The 21,841-nt window shown below is 43.5% G+C and overlaps 2 protein-coding genes and 3 pseudogenes across 10 annotated transcripts in view; 1 reads left to right on the top strand and 4 right to left on the bottom strand.

Moving 5' to 3' along the window:
* Window positions 1-604: 604 nt before the first annotated feature.
* Window positions 605-1,124, bottom strand: LOC117675823 (phospholipid scramblase 2 pseudogene; annotated as a pseudogene).
* Window positions 1,125-4,981: 3,857 nt separating this feature from the next.
* On the bottom strand, window positions 4,982-5,950 carry LOC117675811 (phospholipid scramblase 2-like). Its single transcript, XM_034434813.3, has one exon. It carries the CDS (start codon window positions 5,785-5,787, stop codon window positions 5,038-5,040), a length of 750 nt encoding a protein of 249 aa, XP_034290704.2. The 5' UTR covers window positions 5,788-5,950; the 3' UTR covers window positions 4,982-5,037.
* Window positions 5,951-10,942: 4,992 nt separating this feature from the next.
* LOC117675810 (phospholipid scramblase 1 pseudogene) lies at window positions 10,943-11,814 on the bottom strand (annotated as a pseudogene).
* Window positions 11,815-13,787: 1,973 nt separating this feature from the next.
* Window positions 13,788-14,747, bottom strand: LOC117675809 (phospholipid scramblase 1 pseudogene; annotated as a pseudogene). The gene has a single exon (XR_015733447.1). The product of XR_015733447.1 is annotated as a phospholipid scramblase 1 pseudogene (transcript).
* Window positions 14,748-18,108: 3,361 nt separating this feature from the next.
* DNAAF11 (dynein axonemal assembly factor 11) overlaps window positions 18,109-21,841 on the top strand; it is a 57,284-nt gene continuing 53,551 nt past the window's right edge. For 3 of the 8 annotated variants that reach the window (XR_015733446.1, XM_087890899.1, XM_087890898.1), the window contains exons 1-2: window positions 18,109-18,205; window positions 21,411-21,578. Coding sequence is in view for 5 of the 8 variants with exons in the window: in XM_087890899.1 (XP_087747025.1) it covers window positions 18,196-18,205; window positions 21,411-21,578 (178 nt within the window). In the remaining 3 variants the exon portion in view is untranslated. Of the gene's footprint in view, window positions 18,206-19,990; window positions 20,083-21,410; window positions 21,579-21,841 lie in introns of those variants that run through there. The other 5 variants (XR_015733445.1, XM_087890897.1, XR_009620126.2 and 2 more) reach the window with 3 other exon arrangements.

Genomic DNA, 21,841 nt, shown 5'->3' with positions numbered 1-21,841 from the left:
CCTGTGCTCTCAGTGTACATAAAATAAAAGATACATTCATCAAGAATCATAAGGTACAACACTTAATGATAGTCATGGGTTACAAATAAGCAATCAGGAAACAATATCAATATAACTCGTAAGGATACCAGCAACAAGGTTACAGTCATACAGTCATAAGTGGAAGGAGATGGATGATGGGAATGATGAGAAGATAAATAGTAGTGCAGACTAGTTTGACAGTGTTGAGGGAATTATTTGTTTAGAAAAGTGATGGTGTTCGGGGAAAAAGCTGTTCTTGTGTCTAGTTCTGGTGTGCAGTGCCCTATAGCGTCTTTTTGAGGGTAGGAGATTCACTTAACAACCCTGTTAGTAATTTAACAACTGCAGTGGTTCGTTTAACAACTGTAGAAAGTTAGCACCCATTCCTCTCCTAGAAGAATGAAATCTTCTAGGAATTACATCTTTCCAAGCAGCCTCCATGTTTCCAGTGTCTTTTCCCCACTTGGAACTGAACCCAGATGGACATTTTTTCCAACACAACTGTGGAGTAAAGGTCATAAAACGGGCCAAAACTCAGTTAACATCTGTTCTACTTAGCAAGGGGAAATTTTGGGCTCACTTCTTACAAATCTTTCCAATGCTGGGTCTTTTCATCTAGTGCCGTCACCTCAAATACCACATTTCTACAGCAGGCGGACATTATGCAAAGTCCAAGGACATCTCTGTGAGCTTCGTTTTGGATTACAAATTTGGACAGACAGGGGTGCCACACCTGCTGGATGTAGTCAACGGGTAAGCCTGGCGGGGCCTGGATTTCCAATTCTTGCAAGCAGCATGGACAACAGCAGCCATCACAATGGAAAGGTCTCACGAGATGGATGACCTGCTGTCCCACATGGTTCGAGATCACCATGGTAAAAGGCCGTAAGGTCCTCAGGCAATTCCTCACGCACCAGTTGTTCTTTTCTGTGGCAAAATACACCATTTCCCCGAGCACGTTCCTCACTTCGTACTTGTTGGCTGTTTCAAAAGACGTGATCAGCTCCAGAACCTTCATATTTCTGGTGGATTAATAACCAATCAAGTTGGGTTAAATACTCCAGCCCAGGAGGACAGACAGCAAACGAAGGTGTTAATGGCATCCATAAATCATTGCGGTTGAAGCCCTATACTGTAGGACCTTGGTTCATTTTTGCAGGTCCGTACAGTTTTGGTCCAGAAATTCTTCCATGCTCACCTAGTAGCTGTTTGTAGTCACTGGCTTAGCTTGTTTTTCTGCATTGAAGAAGCAACTGTAGCCTTTAGAGTAGGGGTGAAATCCAGCAGGTTCTGACAGGTTCTCAAGAACTGGTAGTGGAAATTTGGAATAGTTGGGAGAACCGGGAAATGCCACCTCTGGCTGGTCCCAGAGTGGGGTGGAAACAGAGATTTTGCAGATCCTTCCCCTGCCACGGTCACCAAGCCATGCCCATGAAGCCACGCCCATGAAGCCATACCACGCCCACCAAGCCACGCCTGGTAGTAAAAATTTTTGGATTTCACTACTGCTTTAAAGGACAATTGGGTCCCATCAGCCCCTCAGGGATGAAATGCTCCTGGATCGGACCGGATCATTCGATCTGGTAGCGATCTTAGCCGGTGGTTCGGCGATCCGGTAGCGCCCATCTGTTTGTCATTACTTCCTGGTTTTAACCAGGAAGTAATGTGGTTTTTACCTTCTGCCCACGTGATGTGCGCGGCGTGTGAGCTTCCGAACCGGTAAGGAAGGTAAGTAGATTTCACCCCTGCTCTGTCTATATCTGAACCTATACAGCCCAACCCTTTGCAAAGGCTAAAGAGGGTGCTACTTGTTGGCCCTATTGTTGTGTCATAATTTTTCTACTTCAGCTTTCTCCCCTGAAGTTTTATGAAAACCCAGCTGGACCTAAAAAAGCAACCCAGACAGGTAAAAGGAAAGTAGGATCCTCCTATATGGCTGCCTTGACTTCCAGTAGAGAAAATTACCACTACTTCAGGTGAGCAGATGTGAGGGTGAGTAACAATCTATGTAGATTTAGTTGTGAATAATGCTTTGGTATGCTTACTACATAGAAATAGTCCTCAATTTACGACCGTTAGTTTGGTGACAGTTCAGAGTTATACAGTGCTGAAAAAAAGTAACTTGCAACCAATCCTCGCACTTAAGACACCCATTGTAACATCCCTGGGGCCATATGATCTAAATTTAGGCAATTGTCAACTGGCATATACTTACAACAAATGCAGTGTCCCAGGGTTTTGCAACCTTCCCAGATAGCTTCAGGCCAATTATAGAGAAGCCAAATTTCCTTTAAAAAAACCATGGTGATCCACTTAGTGGCTGCAGGCAAAAAGCGCGTAAAACCAAATGCAACACACTTAATGACTGCATGTCTCAGCAATGGAAGTTGTAGCCCACTTGTGGTCTTATGTCGAGGACTAGCTATAGAGAGAGAATTAAAACCCTTATTAAGCCAAAGAGGGCAGTGTTATACTTAGCTTAGTTACATCCATCTGTGGAAAGGAGGCAGATGGATGTCACAGTAGCATTGCACAAGACTTTACTCCTTACAGACTTCCATGCAGTGCAACGCAAATATGAAAAGACAACGCATTCACTGTGCTGTCATAATGCAGTTTTGCTTATTTGTCATCCTGATGGCCAGGTGTGAAATACATCTGGTTTTAGGGTTTCTGTCATGACGGTGAAAAATGGGATGTTTCTGTTCTGAATAAGGATTGAATGAAAAGTAATACTTCCTCCTCAGGAGTGCTATTCAGCAGGTTCTGACAGGTTCTGGAGAACCGGTAGTGGAAATTTTGAATAGTTTGGAGAACCAGCAAATACCACCTCTGGCTGTTTCCAGAGTGAGGTGGGAATGGAGAGTTTACAATATCCTTCCCCCAGGAGTGGGGAGGGAATGGGGATTTTGCAGTATCCTTCCCCAGGAGTGGGGTGGGAATGGAAATTTTGCAGTATCCTTCCCCTGCCATGCCCACCAAGCCACATGCACCAAGCCACGCCCACAGAACCGGTAGTAAAAAAAAATTGAATTCCACCACTGTTCCCCCTCCCTTCCCTTCCATTCTAGTTTAAATTCGGATGTGTTAGCCATTGAAACAGAAAAATAACCCTTGAGGTACCACCATTTTGTAACCTAGTATTTCATTCTCTACCTGATCACTATCTCTCGCTACACATTTCTGTGGACAGTGGATATGCTACTTAAAGTCATTGCCATACTTGCACCACACTCTTTCACTAGATCCAGATAGATTGGTGTTGTAAGAAGTTAGCACCCACCCCTTTCCTAGAAGAATGAAATATTTTTGGGGGAAATATTAAAAAGGCAGAATATTATATTTCCCTGATTGAGAAATTGTTGTGGTCCATCAACGGCCGGTGCAGATTGTAGCTGATTCTGACAATGAGGAGGCCGGTGTGGTTGTGCGCCAGCAGCCTATGCAGCTGGTGCTCGAGTCGGACAGTGAGGAGGCTGGAGATGTGGTGCCAGAGGCAGGGATTCAGCCAGGACCTTCAGAACCTCCAGAGACTCCTTTAAGTGAAGAGGACGAAGAAGAGGAGCCTCTTCTCAATGCACGGGCACACAGAGCTGCCAAAAGGCAGGAATGGCTCCTCTGGAGGAAGTCTCCTCGAGAGGAAGGCTTGGGGCTAATTGGCCACTCCCTTAGCCTATTTAAGGAGGAACGCCGACTGAAGCAATTTGTAGGGAACAACTTTAGTTCACTCTCCTTCGCATCTGGATTCTCTGCAAAATTGCTTCTGGGCTTTCTGCCAACCCTAGTAAGACTGTGATTACCTTATTTTAGAATGCTTGTAGGCTGTTAAGGAAGTTTATTAACAGCCTTTGGTTGAAAAAGACTGAGTTATTTGAGTAAAATAAGCTTTGTCTAGTTTTTGTGTGTGCTGCGTTCTTTGGGGTCCATAGCTGGGGCAGAACAGAAATGGAGAAACATGTTTTAGAGACAAAACAGCTCCCACCTTCCTGCCCCCCCCCCTTTGTCACTGGACCATCATCTGCAACGCAATTGGACCCATCTAGTAACAGAAACTAACACAATAGGACCCATCTAGCAACAGAAACTCACCACATGGCACCTGGGAAGATTACATCAGCCAGCCAGGCTAGCTAAGACCCCCACCCCCTGGGAATCTGACAACCAATCAGGATACTCTCTCTGGGCCCCAGGAAGTTCAGGGCTCAGAGAGGACATAAAACCCAGGAACTCGCAGCATCTCGGCCCTTTTCTGTTCAGGAACTCAAACCATGTGATCCTGTCCACCATTAAACCATCTTTCCGAGCAGTCTCCATGTTTCCAGTATCTTTTTCCCCACTTGGAGCTGAACCCAGAAGGATATTTCTTCTAACAGTGTTTTTCAACTTTGACCATTTTAGTTTGTCTGGACTTCAACTCCCAGGGACACTGCAACCGTCAAAGACAGGATTCAATTGCCAGGCTTCTGAATTTTGATCCCATGACCATGAGGATGCTGTGAAGGTCATAAGTGTGAAAAAAAATTGGTCATATTTCATATTTTCATTTTTTGTTGGAACACTAAATGAACGGTTGTAAATTGAGGACTACCAGTATTAATTAAACTTGTAGTCAGCCCATGGTTTGTTCATTTGGTTTTGGCATACTGCTTTATGTGAGCGCAGTGATTCTGGTTTGAAAGCTGTGGTTTTTAATAGAGGATAGAATAACAGGGTTGGGAGGGATCTTGGAGGGGTTTTAGTCCAGCCCCCTGCTCAGCAGCAACTGTGTGATCCCATCCATTCAAAATCCAAATTAACAGGGGAATTTATTTGCAAAAGAATGAATAGCCTGCTGCGTTGCCTTCTCTCTTTTTAACTTGGCTCAGCTCTGTCCCTTTAATATTTGTTATCCCAAAATAATCTTGAGTCAGCAGACCTGGCTCCCCATTTTAGCCAAGAAAGAATAGATCAACACAAGGACTTTCTCTAAAGGTTTTATAATTCAAGGGTGGTCAGCTTTTAAGACCAAACAATATATCATTCTCCACCTGCCCCTTCTCCTTCTTCAAAGAACATGAAATCAAGGAGGAAACCTGCCCCAAGCATCACTGCTTTCATTTTAACATCAAGGTTTCGAGGGAACAAAATTCCAAGGAAATCCACATCCGTGAAGAACTCCTGGAGAACACCTCCCCACTTCTTAGCAATCCTTCCAACGCTGGTCTGTTCATCTAGTGCCATCACCTCAAATACCACCTCGCCAAAGCAGGAAGACGTTATGCAAGGTCCAACGATTTTCAGGACATCTCTGTGGGCTTCGTTTTTGACTACAAATTTGGGCAGACAGGGGTGCCACAGCTGCTGGACGTAGCCAATGGGTAAGCCGGGTGGGGCCTGGATTTCCAATTCTTGCAAGCAGCACGGGCAACAGCAGCCGTCACAACGGAAAGGTCTCACGAGATGGATGACCGGCTCTCCCACGTCGTTCGAGATCACCATGGTGAAAGGCCGCAAGGTCCCGAGGCAATTCCTCACGCACCAGTTGTTCTTTTCTGTGGCAAAATACACCATTTCCCCAAGCACGTTCCTCACTTCGTACTTGTTGGCTGTTTCAAAAGACGTGATCAGCTCCAGAACTTCATATTTCTGGTGGATTAATAACCAATCAAGTTGGTATAAATATTCCAACCCAGGAGGACAGACGGTAAACGAAGGTGGTAATGGCATCCACATGTCATTGCGGCTGTAGCCATATGCCGTTATAGCTGTAGTAGGAAGCTGGATCATTTTTGCAGGTCCGTACAGTTTTGGTCCAGAAATTCTTCCATGCTCACCTGATAAGTCACTGGCTTAGCTTGTTCTTCTGCATTGAAGAAGTGACTGTATCCTGTCAAGGACAATTAGGTCCCATCAGCCTCTGTCTATATCTGAACCTATACAGCCCAACCCTTTGCAAAGGCTAAACAGGGTGCTACTTACCTGTTGGGCCTATTGTTGTGTCATAATTTTTGTACCTCAGCTTTCTCCCCTGAACTTTCATGAAAACCCAGACGGACCTAAAAAAATCAACCCAGACAGGTAAAAGGAAAGTAGGATCCTCCTATATGGCTGCCTTGACTTCCAGTAGAGAAAATTACCAATACATCAAGTGTCATAATTTTTGTACCTCAGCTTTCTCCCCTGAACTTTCATGAAAAGCCAGAGGGACCTAAAAAAAATCAACCCAGACAGGTAAAAGGAAAGTAGGATCCTCCTATATGGCTGCCTTGACTTCCAGTAGAGAAAATTACCAATACGTCAGGTGAGCAGCTGGGTGGGTGAGCAACATCAGACAACCCTCCTGATCAGCTCAGACATTGTGAGAGCTGTTTCGGCTGCTTTGAAGTCTCGAAGGCTCCTATTTATGGCTTTGTGATGATGGTCTATTGGTGGACTTCAGAAACCTTTTTGGTAGCCCATCAAGTCCTACTTAATGGTCTGTCTAGAACAGTGATGGCTACCCTTTTTGCCATTGCGTGCCAGGGGTGGGGGGGCGTGCACGTGCCCACCCATAATTCTATCCGCCCCGCGCATGCGTGCACAACTCTCTTATGCTCCCCACGCTCCTGGCACGCGATGACCCAGTAGGCCCATTTTTCTCTCTCACCTGGCTCCAGAACCTTTCTAGGAGTCTGGAGATGGCGAAAATGGCCTTCCCCACCCCCTCAGAGGCCCTCTGGAGGCCAGAAATGGCCCGTTTGCCAACTACCGGTCCCACCGGTCCCACCACTCCTATAAAGGCTCTGGAGGCTGGTGAGAAAGAAAAACGGGCCTTGCCCACCCCCACCCCCGAGGCCTTCCAGAGGCAGAAAACAGCCTGTTTCCCTACTTCTGGTGGGCCCAGAAGGCCTGAAATCAGCAGGCACGCCGCAGCTGAACTCACGTGCCCACTGATATGGCTATGTGTGCCACCTCTGGCACATGTGCCATAGGTTCGCCATCACGGGTCTAGAATATCCAAAAGGAACACAGGAAAAAAAATCCTCCCCCTTCTCCGTGAGATTCTTTTTAAGAGTTGTACAAAGCTTCCTTTGTACATAATGTTGTTGTGGTTAGTTGCGAAGTCGTGTCCGACCCATCGCGACCCCATGGACAGCATTCCTCCAGGCCTTTCTGTCCTCTACCATCCTCTGGAGTCCATTTAAGCTCACACCTACTGCTTTAGTGGCTCCATCCAGCCACCTCATTCTCTGCCGTCCCCTTCTTCTTTCGACATCAATCGTTCCCAGCATTAGGCTCTTCTCCAGGGAGTCCTTCCTTCTCATTAGGTGGCCAAAGGATTTGAGTTTCATCTTCAGGATCTGGCCTTCTAAAGAGCAGTCAGGGTTGATCTCCTCTAGGACTGACTAGTTTGATTGCCTTGCAGTCCAAGGGACTCGCGGGAGTCTTCTCCAGCACCAGAGTTCAAAGGCCTCCATTCTTTGGCCCTAAGCCTTTCTTATGGTCCAACTTTCACAGCCATCCATTGCAACTGGAAAAACCATAGCCTTGACTATACGCACTTTTGTTGGCAGGGTGAGGTCTCTTGCTTTTTAGAATGCTGCCTAGATTTGCCATCGCTTTGTTCCTTAGGAGCAAGCGTCTTTTAATTTCTTGGCTGCAGTCCCCATGTGTGGTGATCTTGGAGCCCAGGAAAATAAAATCTGTCACTACTTCCATTTCTTCCTCATTTATTTGCCAGGAATTGAGAGGGCCAGATGCCATGATCTTAGTTTTCTTAATGTTGAGTTTCAAGCCAAGTGTTGCACTCTCCTCCTTCACCCGCATCAAGAGGCTCTTTAGTTCCTCTTAACTTTCTGCCATTAGAGTAGTATCATCCGCATAACTGAGGTTGTTGATATTTCTCCCCGCAATCTTAACTCCAACTTTTGATTCATCTAGCCCGCCTTTCTCATGATGTGCTCTGCTTATAAATTAAATAGGCAAGGTGGCAGTATACAGCCTTGCCGGACTCCTTTCCCAATTTTGAACCAATCAGTGGTTCCGTGTCCAGTTCTCACTGTTGCTTCTTGACCCGCATATAGGTTTCTCAAGAGACAAATAAGATGGTCTGGTACTCCCATCTCTTTAAGAACTTGTACATAATAGTTGATGTAAATAATCTGTATGGATTCTCAACCCAATCCTTCCTTCATAGATTACATGGAGATCCAACATAGGTAGGTCGATTGTGAGACACAAGGAACCAGAATAACTCTGTGAATTGGCAGGTTATGTACTGACATAAGTGTTTTAAAAAATGAAAAAGGGGAACTCACAGTGGCATTTGAGACATATCTAACTTAAAAGAATGAATCCCACAGCACTTAGTAAGTCAACTACAGAGACAAAGTAGCTTCAATCCAGCTTTTTATTTTTTAATTTTACTTATATTCCACCTGTATTATTTTTTATAAATAACTCAAAGCGGTGAACATAGTTAATACTCCTTCCTCCTATTTTCCCACGACGACGACGTGTGAGTTGGGTTGGGCGGAGAGAGATTGACTGGCCCAGTCACCCAAGCAGCTTTCATGTCTAGAACTCACCGTCTCCTGGTGATTCGGCCAAAGTCACCAAATTGCCTTCCATGCCTAAAGCAGGACTAGAACTCACATCCCACCTTGTGATTGGCCCAGGAATCACCCAGCCAGCTTTCATGCTTAAAGCAGGACTAGAATTCATCATCATTTAAAATTTAAAATTTTGTATTGGGATGTTTTTTATTCTTGGCTGTGCACCGCCCTGAGTCCAGCAGGAGAAGGGCGGTATAAAAATGTAATAAAAATAAATAAATAAATAAATAAATAAATCTCCTGGTTTCCAGGCCAGCACCTGATACCTTTCTGGCTTGTTGGTGGAGTTATCAGTCAAGAAATTCCATATATATTCTTACTTCAGTCATTTTGCAGGGCAATGCAATTCAAGAGAATAAGCCATTGTTTGTCTGCCATCGCTGTGACCTTTTAATTTTCCTAACGAAATTGTATGGCAAAAAGCAAATGCTGCCAGATGCTGCTTTTCTGAAGCATATATTTCAGAACTAATAAAAAAAAACCCAAGTCCATCCAAAAGGAATGAATATACATAGATTTGAGGGACAGAGCTGAGCCAAGTTAAAAAGAGAGAATACAATGCAGCAGGATACTCGTTCTTTTGCAGATAAACTCCCCAGTTAATTTGGAATGGTTGGGATCAAACAGTTGCTGCTGAGCAGGGGATGGACTAGAACAGTGGTCACCAACTGGTAGTCCATGGACCGCTGGTGGTCTACAAGAAAATTTTGGTGGTCCACAGAAAAATTATTTGGATTTTTTCATATTGCACTAAATCAGGGGTCCTCAAACTACGGCCCCTGGGACAGATACGTGCAATGAATGTTTGTGTTGTTGCAGAGAGTGTCCCCAGTCGAGATCTTTTGGTGTGAGTTGGAGGGGGGCAGAAATTCTGACTTGGGGTCTGCTTCAGCCTCCTGGTGCGGGGCTTTGGGTGAAGGCTAGAGGGAAGTGTCACTGGTGGCGAAGAGCCGGAGGGCATTGTTCCAGTCGGGCTGTATCATGGCCTGGAACTGGCTGACCATCTCAGCCCGCTGAGCCTCCAGGCGCCTGTACCTGGCCTTGCACTCCCGCAGGTCTTCCCTCTGTTTGGAAAGCCTATGTTTGTAGTCCTCAGTGAGGTGCTTTTGCTGAGCCTCCTTCTTGGCCAGATCAATTTGAACTGAGCCAGCTGTTTTGCCAACTCTTTCTCATGGTGGCTGCTTAACTCCAACAACTGCTTCTTGTTGGGGCCCTAAGGAGCCCGAACGGGGAGGCGAGGAGTGGTTGGGAGGCAAGGGGCGAGTAGAGGCCGGCGCGGCGCCCCTCGATGTACATGATGTCGAGTTGGCCACACCCACCCAGTCACATGACCACTCAGCCACTCCGACCCAGCTGGTTGTTAGGCAGATCATATTAGTGGTCTGTGGGATTTAAAATTATGAATTTAGTGGTCCCTGAGGTCTGAAAGGTTGGTGACCCCTGGACTAGAAGACCTCTAGGATCCCTCCCAACCCTGTTATTCTAACTTCTATTAAAGATCATAGATTTCAAACCAGAATACGTCTCTTTCTGAAGATCTAGTATTTCAGTCCTACAACTACACCGGATGCAGTATAATTATAACAGACTGGAATATCTTCTTATTGTTATTTCCATGCACTCTTCCATCAGATCTCAAAAATTACGATGAACTCGAAAGGAACCTAAAAAGAAACATCCAAGATTTCTTAACCAAACCGTAAGACAAAGAAAACTTATTTCCTTTCGGTTTGAAAGGCTGCCTAAAATACAGTTACGTCCTGAAATACCATATTTTTTGGAGTATAAGATGCACCTTTTTCCCCCCAAAAAAGAGGGTGAAAATCTGTGTATGTCTTATACTCCGAATGTAGCCCTATCAAGCTTCTCAAATGGAGGTTTCAGAGGCTGAAAAAAGGATCAGAAATAAAGCTTCAGAAAAAAAGCCCCCAAACAGAGCTTCAGAGGCTTTTTTTCTGAAGCTCTGTTTTGGAGGCTTTCAGAAGCAGGAAAAAAAGTTTTTTTCTGAAACAGTTTCAGAAGTTTCAGAGACAGAAAAAAAAAAAGCAAGGCACAGAGCTCACAACCAAGGAACCTGTTGCTAAAATTCACCTCTGGGAACAGCTGATTTGGGGGTGTTCTGGGAGGCCGATCCACCAATCACCTTTTTTCCTATTTTCCTCCCAAAAAACTAAGGTGTGTCTTATACTCCGAAAAATATGGTAGTTCTTCTCCTACAATTACAGGAAAGGTTTATGGATTAAATATTATCAAAAATAAGCTTTAATATTTGTTATCCCAAAACAATCTCGAGTCACAAATCCTGGCTCCCCCATTTTAGCCAGGGAAGAATAGATCAACACAAGGAGTTTCTCTAGAGGTTTTATAATGCAAGGATGGTCAGTTTTTTAACCCCAAACAGTCCACCTTCCTCCACATGTTCCTTCTTCAAAGAAAATGAAATCAAGGAGAAAACCAGCCCCAAGCATCACTGCTTTCATTTTAACATCCAAATCAAGAGGGAATGAAATTCCGAGGAAATCCACATCCGTGAAGAACTCCTGGAGAACACCTCCCCACTTCTTAGCAATCCTTCCGACGCTGGTCTTTTCATCTAGTGCCATCACCTCAAATACCACATCGCCAAAGCAGGCAGACGTTATGCAAGGTCCAACGATTTTCAGGACATCTTTGTGAGCTTTGTCTTGAATTACAAATTTGGGCAGACAGGGGTGCCACAGCTGCTGGATGTAGCCAATGGGTAAGCCTGGCGGGGCCTGGATTTCCAATTCTTGCAAGCAACACGGGCAGCAGCAGCCGTCACAACGGAAAGGTCTCACGAGATGGATGACCGGCTCTCCCACGTTGTTCGAGATCACCATGGTGAAAGGCCGCAAGGCCGCGAGGCAATTCCTCATAAACCAGTTGCTGTCTTCTCTGGCGAAATACACCATTTCTCCCAGCCTGTTTCTCACTTCGTACTTGTTGGCTGTTTCAAAAGACGTGATAATCTCCAGAACTTCATACTTCTGGTGGATTAATAACCAATCAAGTTGGGATAAATATTCCAGCCCAGGAGGACAGTCGTCAAACGAAGGTGGTAATGGCATCCATGTATAATTGGGGTTGGGGCTATGTGTTGGAGGAGCTTGATTCATTTTTGCAGGTCCGTATAGTTTTGGTCCAGAAATTCTCCCATGCTCACCTGGTAGATCTTTGTAGTCACAGGCTTAGCTTCTTCTTCTGCATTGGTGAAGCGATTGTATCCTTTGAAGGACAGTTGGGTCCCATCAGCCTCTGCCTGCATCTGAACCTACACAACCCAACCCTTTGCAAGGGCTAAACAGGGTGCTACTTACCTGTTGGGCCTATTGTTGTGTCACAATTTTTGTACCTCAGCTTTGTCCCAGTGTCAAGAAAACCCAGCTGGACCTAAAATAGCAACATAGGCAAGTAAAATGAAAGCAGGATCCTCCCGTATGGCTGTCTTGACTTCCAGTAGAGGAAATTATGTACGATCAACAGCAGGCAAGGTCAGTGTTGCTTCAGCTGCTTTGAAGTCTCAAAGGGTCCTATTTAGGTACAAACAGTGCCTCGCGTTGTTCTTGGTGGACTTCAGAAATCTTTTTGGTAGCCCACCAACTCCTACTCAAGGGTCTGTCTAGAATATCGAACAGAACCACGTACAAATTCCTCCCCTTGTCGGTGAGATTCTTTTAAAGAGTTTAAAAGAAGAGTTTAAAGAAAGTTTAAATCTTTCTTTATACGTAATAGTTGATCTAAGTGTGTGGATTCTGAGCCGAAACCCAAGCAGCTTTCATGTGTAGAACTCACCGTCTCCTGGTGATTCAGCCAAAGTCACCAAATTGCCTTCCATGCCTAAAGCAGGACTAGAACTCACATCCCACCTTGTGATTGGCCCAGGAGTCACCCAGCCAGCTTTCATGCTTTAAGCAGGACTAGAATTCATCATCTCCTAGCTTCCAGGCCACTACCTTTACCTCTACACAAACTGGTTGTCGTACTTATATCTTTCTGGTTTGTTGGTGGAGTTATCCGTCAAGAAATTCAGTATGTATTCTTACTTCAGTTGTTTTGCAGGGCAGTGCAATTCTAGAGGATAACCAATTGTTTGTCTGCCATCACATTGACCTATTTATTTATTTGTTTGTTTGTTTGTTTATTTATTTGTTTATTGAATTTGTATACCGCCCTACTCCCGAAGGACTCAGGGCGGTGAACAGCCAAAAGATAAAATACATATAATACAAATGTTAAAAAAACCATTAAAATACAATTAAATAATTTGGCCCAGAAAACAAAATTTAAAACACCCCAAATTTATAAGACAAATTTAAAATTTTAAAAACAGTTTAAAAAAGAGGTTAGGCCAGGCCGGCCTGCTGGAATAGGAATGTTTTGAGGGCACGGCGGAAAGCACGCAGATCTGTGATCGTCCGTATCTCCGGGGGGAGCTCGTTCCAGAGCTTTTAATTCTCCTTTCAAAATTGTATGGCAAAAAGCAAATCCTGCCAGATGCTGCTTTTCTGAAGAATATATTTCAGAGCTGATAAAAAAAACCAAGTCCATCCAAAAGGAATGAATATACATAGATCTGAGGGACAGAGCTGAGCCAAGTTAAAAAGAGAGAATACAATGCAGCAGGATACTCGTTCTTTTGCAAATAAACTCCCCAGTTAATTTGGAAAGGTTGGGATCACACAGTTGCTGCTGACCAGGGGTTGGACTAGAAGACCTCTAAGATCCCTCCCAAACCTGTTATTCTACCTTCTATTAAAGACCACAGCTTTCAAACCAGAATACATCTCTTTCTGAAGATGTAGTATTTCAGTCCTACAACTACACCGGATTCAGTATAATATAACATGCTGGAATATCTTCTTATTGTTATTTCTATGCACTCTTCCATCAGATCTCAAAAATTACGATGCACAAACGAAAGGAACCTAAAAAGAAACACCCAAGATTTCTTAACCAAACCGTAAGACGAAGAAAATTTCTTTCCTTTCGGTTTGAAAGGCTGCCTAAAATACAGTCACGTCCTGAAATAGTTCTTCTCCTACAAGTGCAGGAAAAGTTTATGGACCAAATATTATCAAGAATAAGCTTTAATGTTTGTTATCCCAAAACAATCTCGAGTCACAAATCCTGGATCCCCGTTTTAGCCAAGGAAGAATAGATCAACACAAGGACTTTCTCTAAAGGTTTTATAATGCAAGGATGGTTAGCTTTTTAACACCAAACACTACATCTTCCTCCACCTTCTCCAACTTCTTCAAAGAAAATGAAATCAAGGAGAAAACCAGCCCCGAGCATCACTGCTTTCATTTTAACATCCAGATCAAGAGGAAATGAAATTCCGAGGAAATCCACATCCGTGAAGAACTCCTGGAGAACACCTCCCCACTTCTTAGAAATCCTTCCGACGCTGGTCTTTTCATCTAGTGCCAACACTTCAAATACCACATCGCCAAAGCAGGCAGACGTTATGCAAGGTCCAACGATTTTCAGGACATCTTTGTGAGCTTCGTTTTGGATTACAAATTTGGGCAGAAGGGGGTGCCACACCTGCTGGATGAAGCCAATGGGTAAACCTGGCGGGGCCTGGATTTCCAATTCTTGCAAGCAGCACGGGCAACAGCAGCCGTCACAACGGAAAGGTCTCACGAGATGGATGACCTGCTGTCCCACGTGGTTCGAGATCACCATGGTGAAAGGCCGCAAGGTCCCGAGGCAATTCCTCACGCACCAGTTGTTCTCTTCTGTGGCGAAATACACCATTTCTCCCAGCCTGTTTCTCACTTCGTACTTGTTGGCTGTTTCAAAAGACGTGATCAGCTCCAGAACTTCATACTTCTGGTGGATTAATAACCAATCAAGGTGGGATAAATATTCCAGCCCAGGAGGACAGATGGCAAACGAAGGTGGTAATGGCATCCATGTGTAATTGAAGTGGGGGCTATATGTTGCAGGAGCTCGGTTCATTTTTGCAGGTCCGTACAGTTTTGGTCCAGAAATTCTCCCATGCTCACCTGGTAGATCTTTGTAGTCACTGGTTTAGCTTGTTCTTCTGCATTGGTGAAGCGATTGTATCCTGTGAAGGACAGTTGGGTCCCATCAGCCTCTGTCTGCATTTAAAACTACACAACCCTTTTCCAAGGCTAAACAGGGTACTACTTACCTGTTGGGCCTATTGTTGTGTCACAATTTTTGTACCTCAGCTTTGTCCCAGTGTCAAGAAAACCCAGCTGGACCTAAAATAGCAACATAGGCAAGTAAGATGAAAGCAGGATCCTCCCGTATGGTTGTCTTGACTTCCAGTAGAGGAAATTATCTACGATCAACAGCAGGCAACCCTCCTGGACCAGTTCAGACATGGTCAGTGTTGTTTCAGCTGCTTTGAAGTCTCAAAGGGTCCTATTTAGGTACAAATAGCGCCTCGCGTTGTTCTTGGTGGACTTCAGAAATCTTTTTGGTAGCCCACCAACTCCTACTCAAGGGTCTGTCTAGACCAGTGTTTCTCAACTTTGGTAGCTTGAAGATGGGTGGACTTCAACTCCCAGAATCCCCCAGCCAGTGCTGCTGGCTGGGGGATTCTGGGAGTTGAAGTCCACCCATCTTCAAGTTACCAAGGTTGAGAAACACTGGTCTAGAATATTGAACAGAATAGTATACAAATTTCTCCCCTTGTCGGTGAGATTCTTTTAAAGAGTTGTATAAATCTTTCTTTATACGTAATATAATTAATCTAAGTGTGTGGATTCTGAGCCGAAACCCAAGCAGCTTTCATATCTAGAACTCACCGTCTCCTGGTGATTCAGCCAGTCACCAAAGTGACTCTCATGCTTAAATTGGGACTAGAACTCACATCCACCTGGTGATTGGCCCAAAGTCACCCAGCCAACTTTCGTGCTTAAAGCAGGACTAGAATTCATCATCTCCTAGTTTCTCTGACAGCAATTTTTTTTTTTAATTTGATTTATATGCCGCCCTTCTCCGGAGACTCAGGGTGGCTTACAATGTGCTCAGCAATAGCCTTCATCCTTTTGTATATTTATACAAAGTCAGCTTATTGCCCCCACAACTGAGTTCTCAATTTACCTACCTTAGAAAGGATGGAAGGCTGAGTCAACCTTGAGCCTTGGCGAGATTCTAACCTGCAGTAATTGCAGGCAGCTGGTCTTAATAACCAGCTTAATAACAGGGTGCCTTAGATCACTGTACTACCAAGGCTCTTTGCAATTTGCAAGGTGCATTTTTTCCCTTTCTTTCTTTCTTTCTTTCTTTCTTTCTTTCTTTCTTTCTTTCTTTCTTTCTTTCTTTCCACAGTTCTTTACTACAACCATTTTCCTATCTCATCTAGAGATATTACTGGCAAACATTTATTACTTATTCTTCATATTCCACTAAACTTTTTATTTCTAAATGTATACCCCATTGTTTAATAGCAAATTGCTTTTCCAGGCAGAAAAGCTATTTATATGACTGTATTTTTATTATTCAACTAATAATAAAAATACAATAGCATAAATAACATGATAATACAAGATCTAACAGCAGAGGTAAATTTCCAGGATAGTAAATAGAAATGGCTGGCAGAGGCAGCCATGGACCTTTGATATTTCCAGGCCAGCCCTGTGAGCCAGATGTGGTCCACTGGCTTTGAGTTTGACACCCCTGCCTGCTCTACACCAAGTGGTATCTTCCTGGCTTGTTAGTGGAGATATTAGTCAGGAAATACTGTATATGTTCTTATAGCAGTCACTTTGCAGTGCAGTTCAATTCAGGAGTGTAAAGCACTGTTATATTTGCCCTCGCTGTGAGCATTAAGCTTCATTTAATTTTCCTATGGCAAAAAGCAATTCCTGCTGGATGCTTTTCTGCTGAAGAATATATCTTAGAGCTAATAATAAACCCAAGTTTGTCAAAAATGAATACAGCTAGTCCTTGAGTTAAAACCATTATTTTAGTGACCGTTCCATGTTGCAACACTGAAAAAAGTGACCAGTCATATTTTTCACACTTGTAACCATTGCAGTATCCCCATGCTCACGTGATCAAAATTCAGATTTTGGCAACTGACTCATATTTATGATGGTTGCAATGTCCGGGGAGTCCCGTGGTCCTTTCTTGCGACCTTCTGACAAACAAAGTCAACGGGGAAGCCAGTTTCACTTAACAACCATGTTACTAATTTAACAATTGCAGTGATTCACCTAACTACGGCAAGAAAGGTTGCACAATGGGACAAAACTCACTTAAATGCAGGGGTGAAATGCTCCCAGTTTGGACCGGATCACCCAATCCGGTAGCGATGGAGGCGGGTGGTTCGGAGAACCGGTAGCAAAAATCACTGCCCCCCTCCATGCCCAGCTGAGCCGCACAATTATCAGAGACTTTTTCTTTTAATTTTTAAAAGCATTCTTTCTACTACCTCTTCGGCCGAAAAAATGCTTTTAAAAGTAAAAAAAAAAAAAAGCCTCTGATGATCGCGCGGCTCAGCTGGGATCGTCAAAGGGATTGTCAGCTGATGATCCCAGCTGAGTTGCCTGATCAGAAAAGGCTTTTTTTTCTTTTAAAAGCCTCTGACGATCCAAGCTGAGTTGCCTGATCGGCAGAGGCATTTAAAAGAAAAAAAGCCTCTGCCGATCAGGGAACTCAGCTGGGATCATCAGAGCCTTTTGAAAGCATTTTTTTACAACCACTTCGCTGAAAGTGGCAAGAAAGGTCGTAAAATGGAGCAGAACTCACTTAAACACTGTCTCGCTTAGCCACTGTCTCGCTGAGCCATGGCTCAGTTGCGGTCGTAAGTCAAGGACTATCTGTAATAATAATAATAGTCTATGGCAGAGGTCTTCAAACTTGGCAGCTTTAAGACTTGTGGACTTCAACTCCCAGAATTCGAGTTGAAGTCCACAAGTCTTAAAGCTGCCAAGTTTGAAGACCTCTGATTTATGGACTTTCCCATCAGTTAAAATCTCTCTGCCAAATGCTAAATGGGAAGGCGGGCGCTTCTAATCTGTCCCTATCTCCATAGAAAACACTACCCGCCCAGAATATTTCAACAATTCCGGTATGCGAGCGACTCCTCTTTACGTTCTTTTCCACGCAAATCCGAGAAAGGTCGGAGGAAGAGGGGAGAAAAATAATTCTTCACTTTAATCTGCAAAGTGCCTTTCCCCAAACGGCTGCAACCCATTCATCAAATTCATTGACTGCATTACCCATTCTACAGGCGCCTGGGTGGGTGGATGGGAGAAATAATGGAAGGGCGGGTGGGGGGGTTGGAGTAGATGACCTCTACAAGATCCCTTCCAACTCTGTTTATCTGACTAATCTGATCTGATTAATCTGAAATTGGAATCTTTCCCGACTAGAGGACACCGCGTCGGGGCAGCCACTCGGAGAACGCTGCAGCACCGGAACTGTGGGTAGATTGGCTTCCTTCTCTCATCTCTTGAGTTGCTTTCCTCCGCCCGAAGTGGGCGGGGCCTAGCGTTGTGCGTAACCCCGCCTCGTCTGGTTGCCGTGGCGACCGCAAAGCGGTGTCCCCGCCAGCGGCCTGCAGAAGCGGCCGAGGGAGGCGAGGGCGGCGACCGGCATGGTGCGGAGTGAGTAACCGCTCCTCAGCCGCGGTGGCATGCGGAGAAGCTCCCGAGTTTGCTACGTGGGGCTTCCGGAGACCACCTGCAAAGCCGGCCTCGTCCAGAAAGGGCGGACGACAAGTCCCATCGGCCACGCCGTGATGGGCTTTGTGGTCCCCCGCGCTCCCTCCCCCCCCCCCCACGAGGGTGGAAAGGCAAAGCAGCTTTCGAACCAGGCTCCCTCAGTCCTGGCATCTGCAGGGTTGTAGGGTGTTGGACTACAAAACCCATCAGCCCCATCCCGATTTATTATTAGTCAATAGAAATGTGTGTGTGTGTATTTGCATATAATTTTAATTGTCAAATTAATTTATATAATTGATATTATATAAATACGGATATATGCATAATTATTTATATTATATATATATATATATATATAATATAATATATTTATATAATATATATATAAAATCTTTTTAGAAGATTTTAAGCTGGGATTTTAACCAGGATTTTAAATATTTTAACCAACTTATTTACTATATATATATAGTAAATATATATATATAATTTTTGTGATATAAATATGCATGCATTTCTAAACTGATAATAAAGGCCCGAAGATGACAAGATAGAGAGTTGGTCGAAACGTTGCCTAACCTTAAAGTATTGGTTAGGATTTCAGCCAGAGTTTTTTGAAAGACCTTAAAAAAGTTTTTGTTTGGGAATTTAGAGGAATCTAAGCTGTGATCTTAGCCAGGATTTTAAACATTTTAACTAACAAACTTATAATGACGGGAAAACACCCGAGATTTTAACTTTTTACATACACACACCAGGGGTGGGTTCTAAATTTTTTTACTACGGGTTCTGTGGGCGTGGCTTATTTTGTGGGTGTGGCTTGGAGGTCATGTGGCTAGGTGGGCGTGGCTAGCTGGTAGAGTCATTTCTGGAAGGTCCTCGCACTTACGACCAATCCTCGCACTTATGACCGGACTCATTTGTTTGCTTTTAACACTGATCAGCTGTAGGGCGGCCCTCTGAAGCCCCGCGGCAAGAGTTTAAACAGTTTTTTTCCCTCTAGTCATCAGCTGGGACTCAGGAGGCAGCAATAGATTGGGGGTGGGACCAAATAAAAGGGAAGAATAACGTGGGGGGGGGAGAACCGGTTCGGTGACATCATATCGTCACCGCTACCGGCTCGGCTGAACCGGACCAAACCGGGAGGAACCCACCACTGACACACACCCACGCAAACTTAAGAAGACAGATATGCATGCATTTATATATACGTATATATATATGATATAGCACTTTATATATTTATATAAATATATACTTAAATGTAAAAAAATAATTCACTTAAATATTACTGGCAATTAAATACTTTCTATTACCTCTTAATATAAATTAAATCTATAAGTTAAATGTCAAATATTATAAATTTAATATAAATCAAGTTATAAAGTTTATCTAAAAATAAAATTTGCAAAACAATTCACTTAAATATTAACCATTACTTTCTATTAAATGTAATATAAATTAAATCTATAAGTTAAATATCAAATATAAATTTAATATAAATCAAGTTATAAAGTTTATCTAAAAATAAAATATACAAAATAATTCACTTAAATATTAACTATTACTTTCTATTCAGTGTAAATTAAATTTATGAGTTAAATCTCAAATATCAGTTTAATTTAATTAATTAAATTTATATGCCGCCCCTCTCCGAAGACTCAGTTTAATAATATAAATCAGGTTCTAAAGTTTAATTGGATAAATCATACATATTTTTAAATCTCTCACTCCATTCAATTCCTCTCTCTCTTTTCTCTCCTTGCCAGGCCACATGGCTTCCCCCTGCAGCAACCACAACCCTGCGAGGTGGGCTGGACCGGGTGAGAGGGGCTGACCCCCGAGGGTTGGTCTGTCTCCCTGTGGGGTGAATCTCCTCTCCCAGGTTTTTGCCTGTAAATTCTTTTATCTTTTTGATACCACCATCAAGAAGGATTTATTTCACATACTGATATATCTTATACTAGTATATGCTTCACATTTCAAATACAGGTTTTCTAAAATGCCTCTTACTGATTTTAGGGAGGGATAATCTTTCAAAGAAATGTGGACAATAGAGCAATATGGTTGAAACTTCACATTTTGAGTCACTTAAAATCTCCATATGGGATAGAAGAATGCTATTGTCAGGGTTCCAAGTAACGCCCCCAATGAAAGAAGCCTCTGAGGCTTGAAGTTCCTCAAAGTTCCATTTTATTAGAGATGTCATATTGGCACATCTGGGAAAACCCGAATCTGAAAGCTTCCAGCTTTTCCCCACCCAAAGGAAAGTTCAAGTCCCTTTCCCTGCACCCACATGTCCATCACGTGGTCCAATCAAAGCACCGTCCCAACTGGAGATGCCTCCCAGGTCCACCCTCCAGGTGCAGGGGAAGATGTCCTTGACTTTCTGAGAAAGGAATGTTATTATGACTATATATCACCCTGGCTCCAGGCAACCCCCCCTCCCAGTTTCCCACAGTAGTAAATGTGGCAGGCCTGAAGATCCAATGCAATAGATGGCTTCCAGGCCTGACAACTATTTATTTTGGGTGGGGGAGACTTTACCACTAAACCAGGGGTTCCCGACCCCCAGACTGGTACCGTGGCCAATTAGGAAGTAGGCTACACAGCTGGAAGTGAGCGGCAGGCGAGCGAATGAAACTGAAACCATCTCCCCCCGCCCATCCATGAAAAAATTATCTTCCATGAAAATTGGTCCCTGGTGCCAAAAAGCTTGGGAACTGCTGCTCTAAACTCCTTCTGCCATTTTCTTTTATTGATGCATATAAGGTTGAGCTTTTCTCTGAATAAAAAGCCTTCATTGCAAAATAATGAAGTATTGAAGGTTCATTAGTGCCGCTTCAAACGTGAGTGAGATTATTCCTCTGGGTCATTTATTCTTCATTTGCCAAGGAAAACCTTTGCTCCGATAAGATCCATTTCTCGACCGCATGCTTTTAATGGAACACAATAGACGATGCCAATCAAAACACATCGTTTGTGCCATATGTTACAAGACATTTGCCATTCTTACCATTGTGGGTTTTTTTAAAAAAAAAATCCGTTTGCTTTTATGAAGCTCCTGTATATAAATGAATGAATGAATGATGAATGAATTTAGTTTATTTCCAAGAAACCCTGATTCTCTATTCTGTGATATGTCTTTCAGTCACGGAAGAATTGGTTAGACAACGGGCAGAGCATAACAACTGTGAGCTGTTCTCTTTGGAAGAAGTTTCCCTACATCAACAGGACATAGAGAAAATTGAACATCTGGACAAATGGTGCCGAAATTTAAAAATTCTCTATCTCCAAAACAACTTGATCTCCAAAATTGGTTGGTATATTTGTCTGTGAAGTGAATTGATGTACGTAGTGATCTTTCTCGGCAATGAAAAGGATATACGATAACTTAAGGAAGAAAAATCATTTAAAATGGAGAAAGTAGACCTAACCTTTACTACAAATGTCTCCTTAATACAGACATAGAACATGGAATCGTAGGGCGGGAAGGGAACCTTCGAGTCAATGCTGATATGATCTGTGTGTTTTATTCAAATTAATCCAGTCAACAATCCTTTGGATTTTTCAAAAGTAAAA

This window comes from Pantherophis guttatus, chromosome 3 (assembly GCF_059756535.1).
Source record: "Pantherophis guttatus breed Tessera chromosome 3, ASM5975653v1, whole genome shotgun sequence".
Taxonomy (NCBI): Eukaryota; Metazoa; Chordata; class Lepidosauria; order Squamata; family Colubridae; genus Pantherophis; species Pantherophis guttatus.
This window is presented reverse-complemented; position numbering and strand designations above follow the sequence as displayed.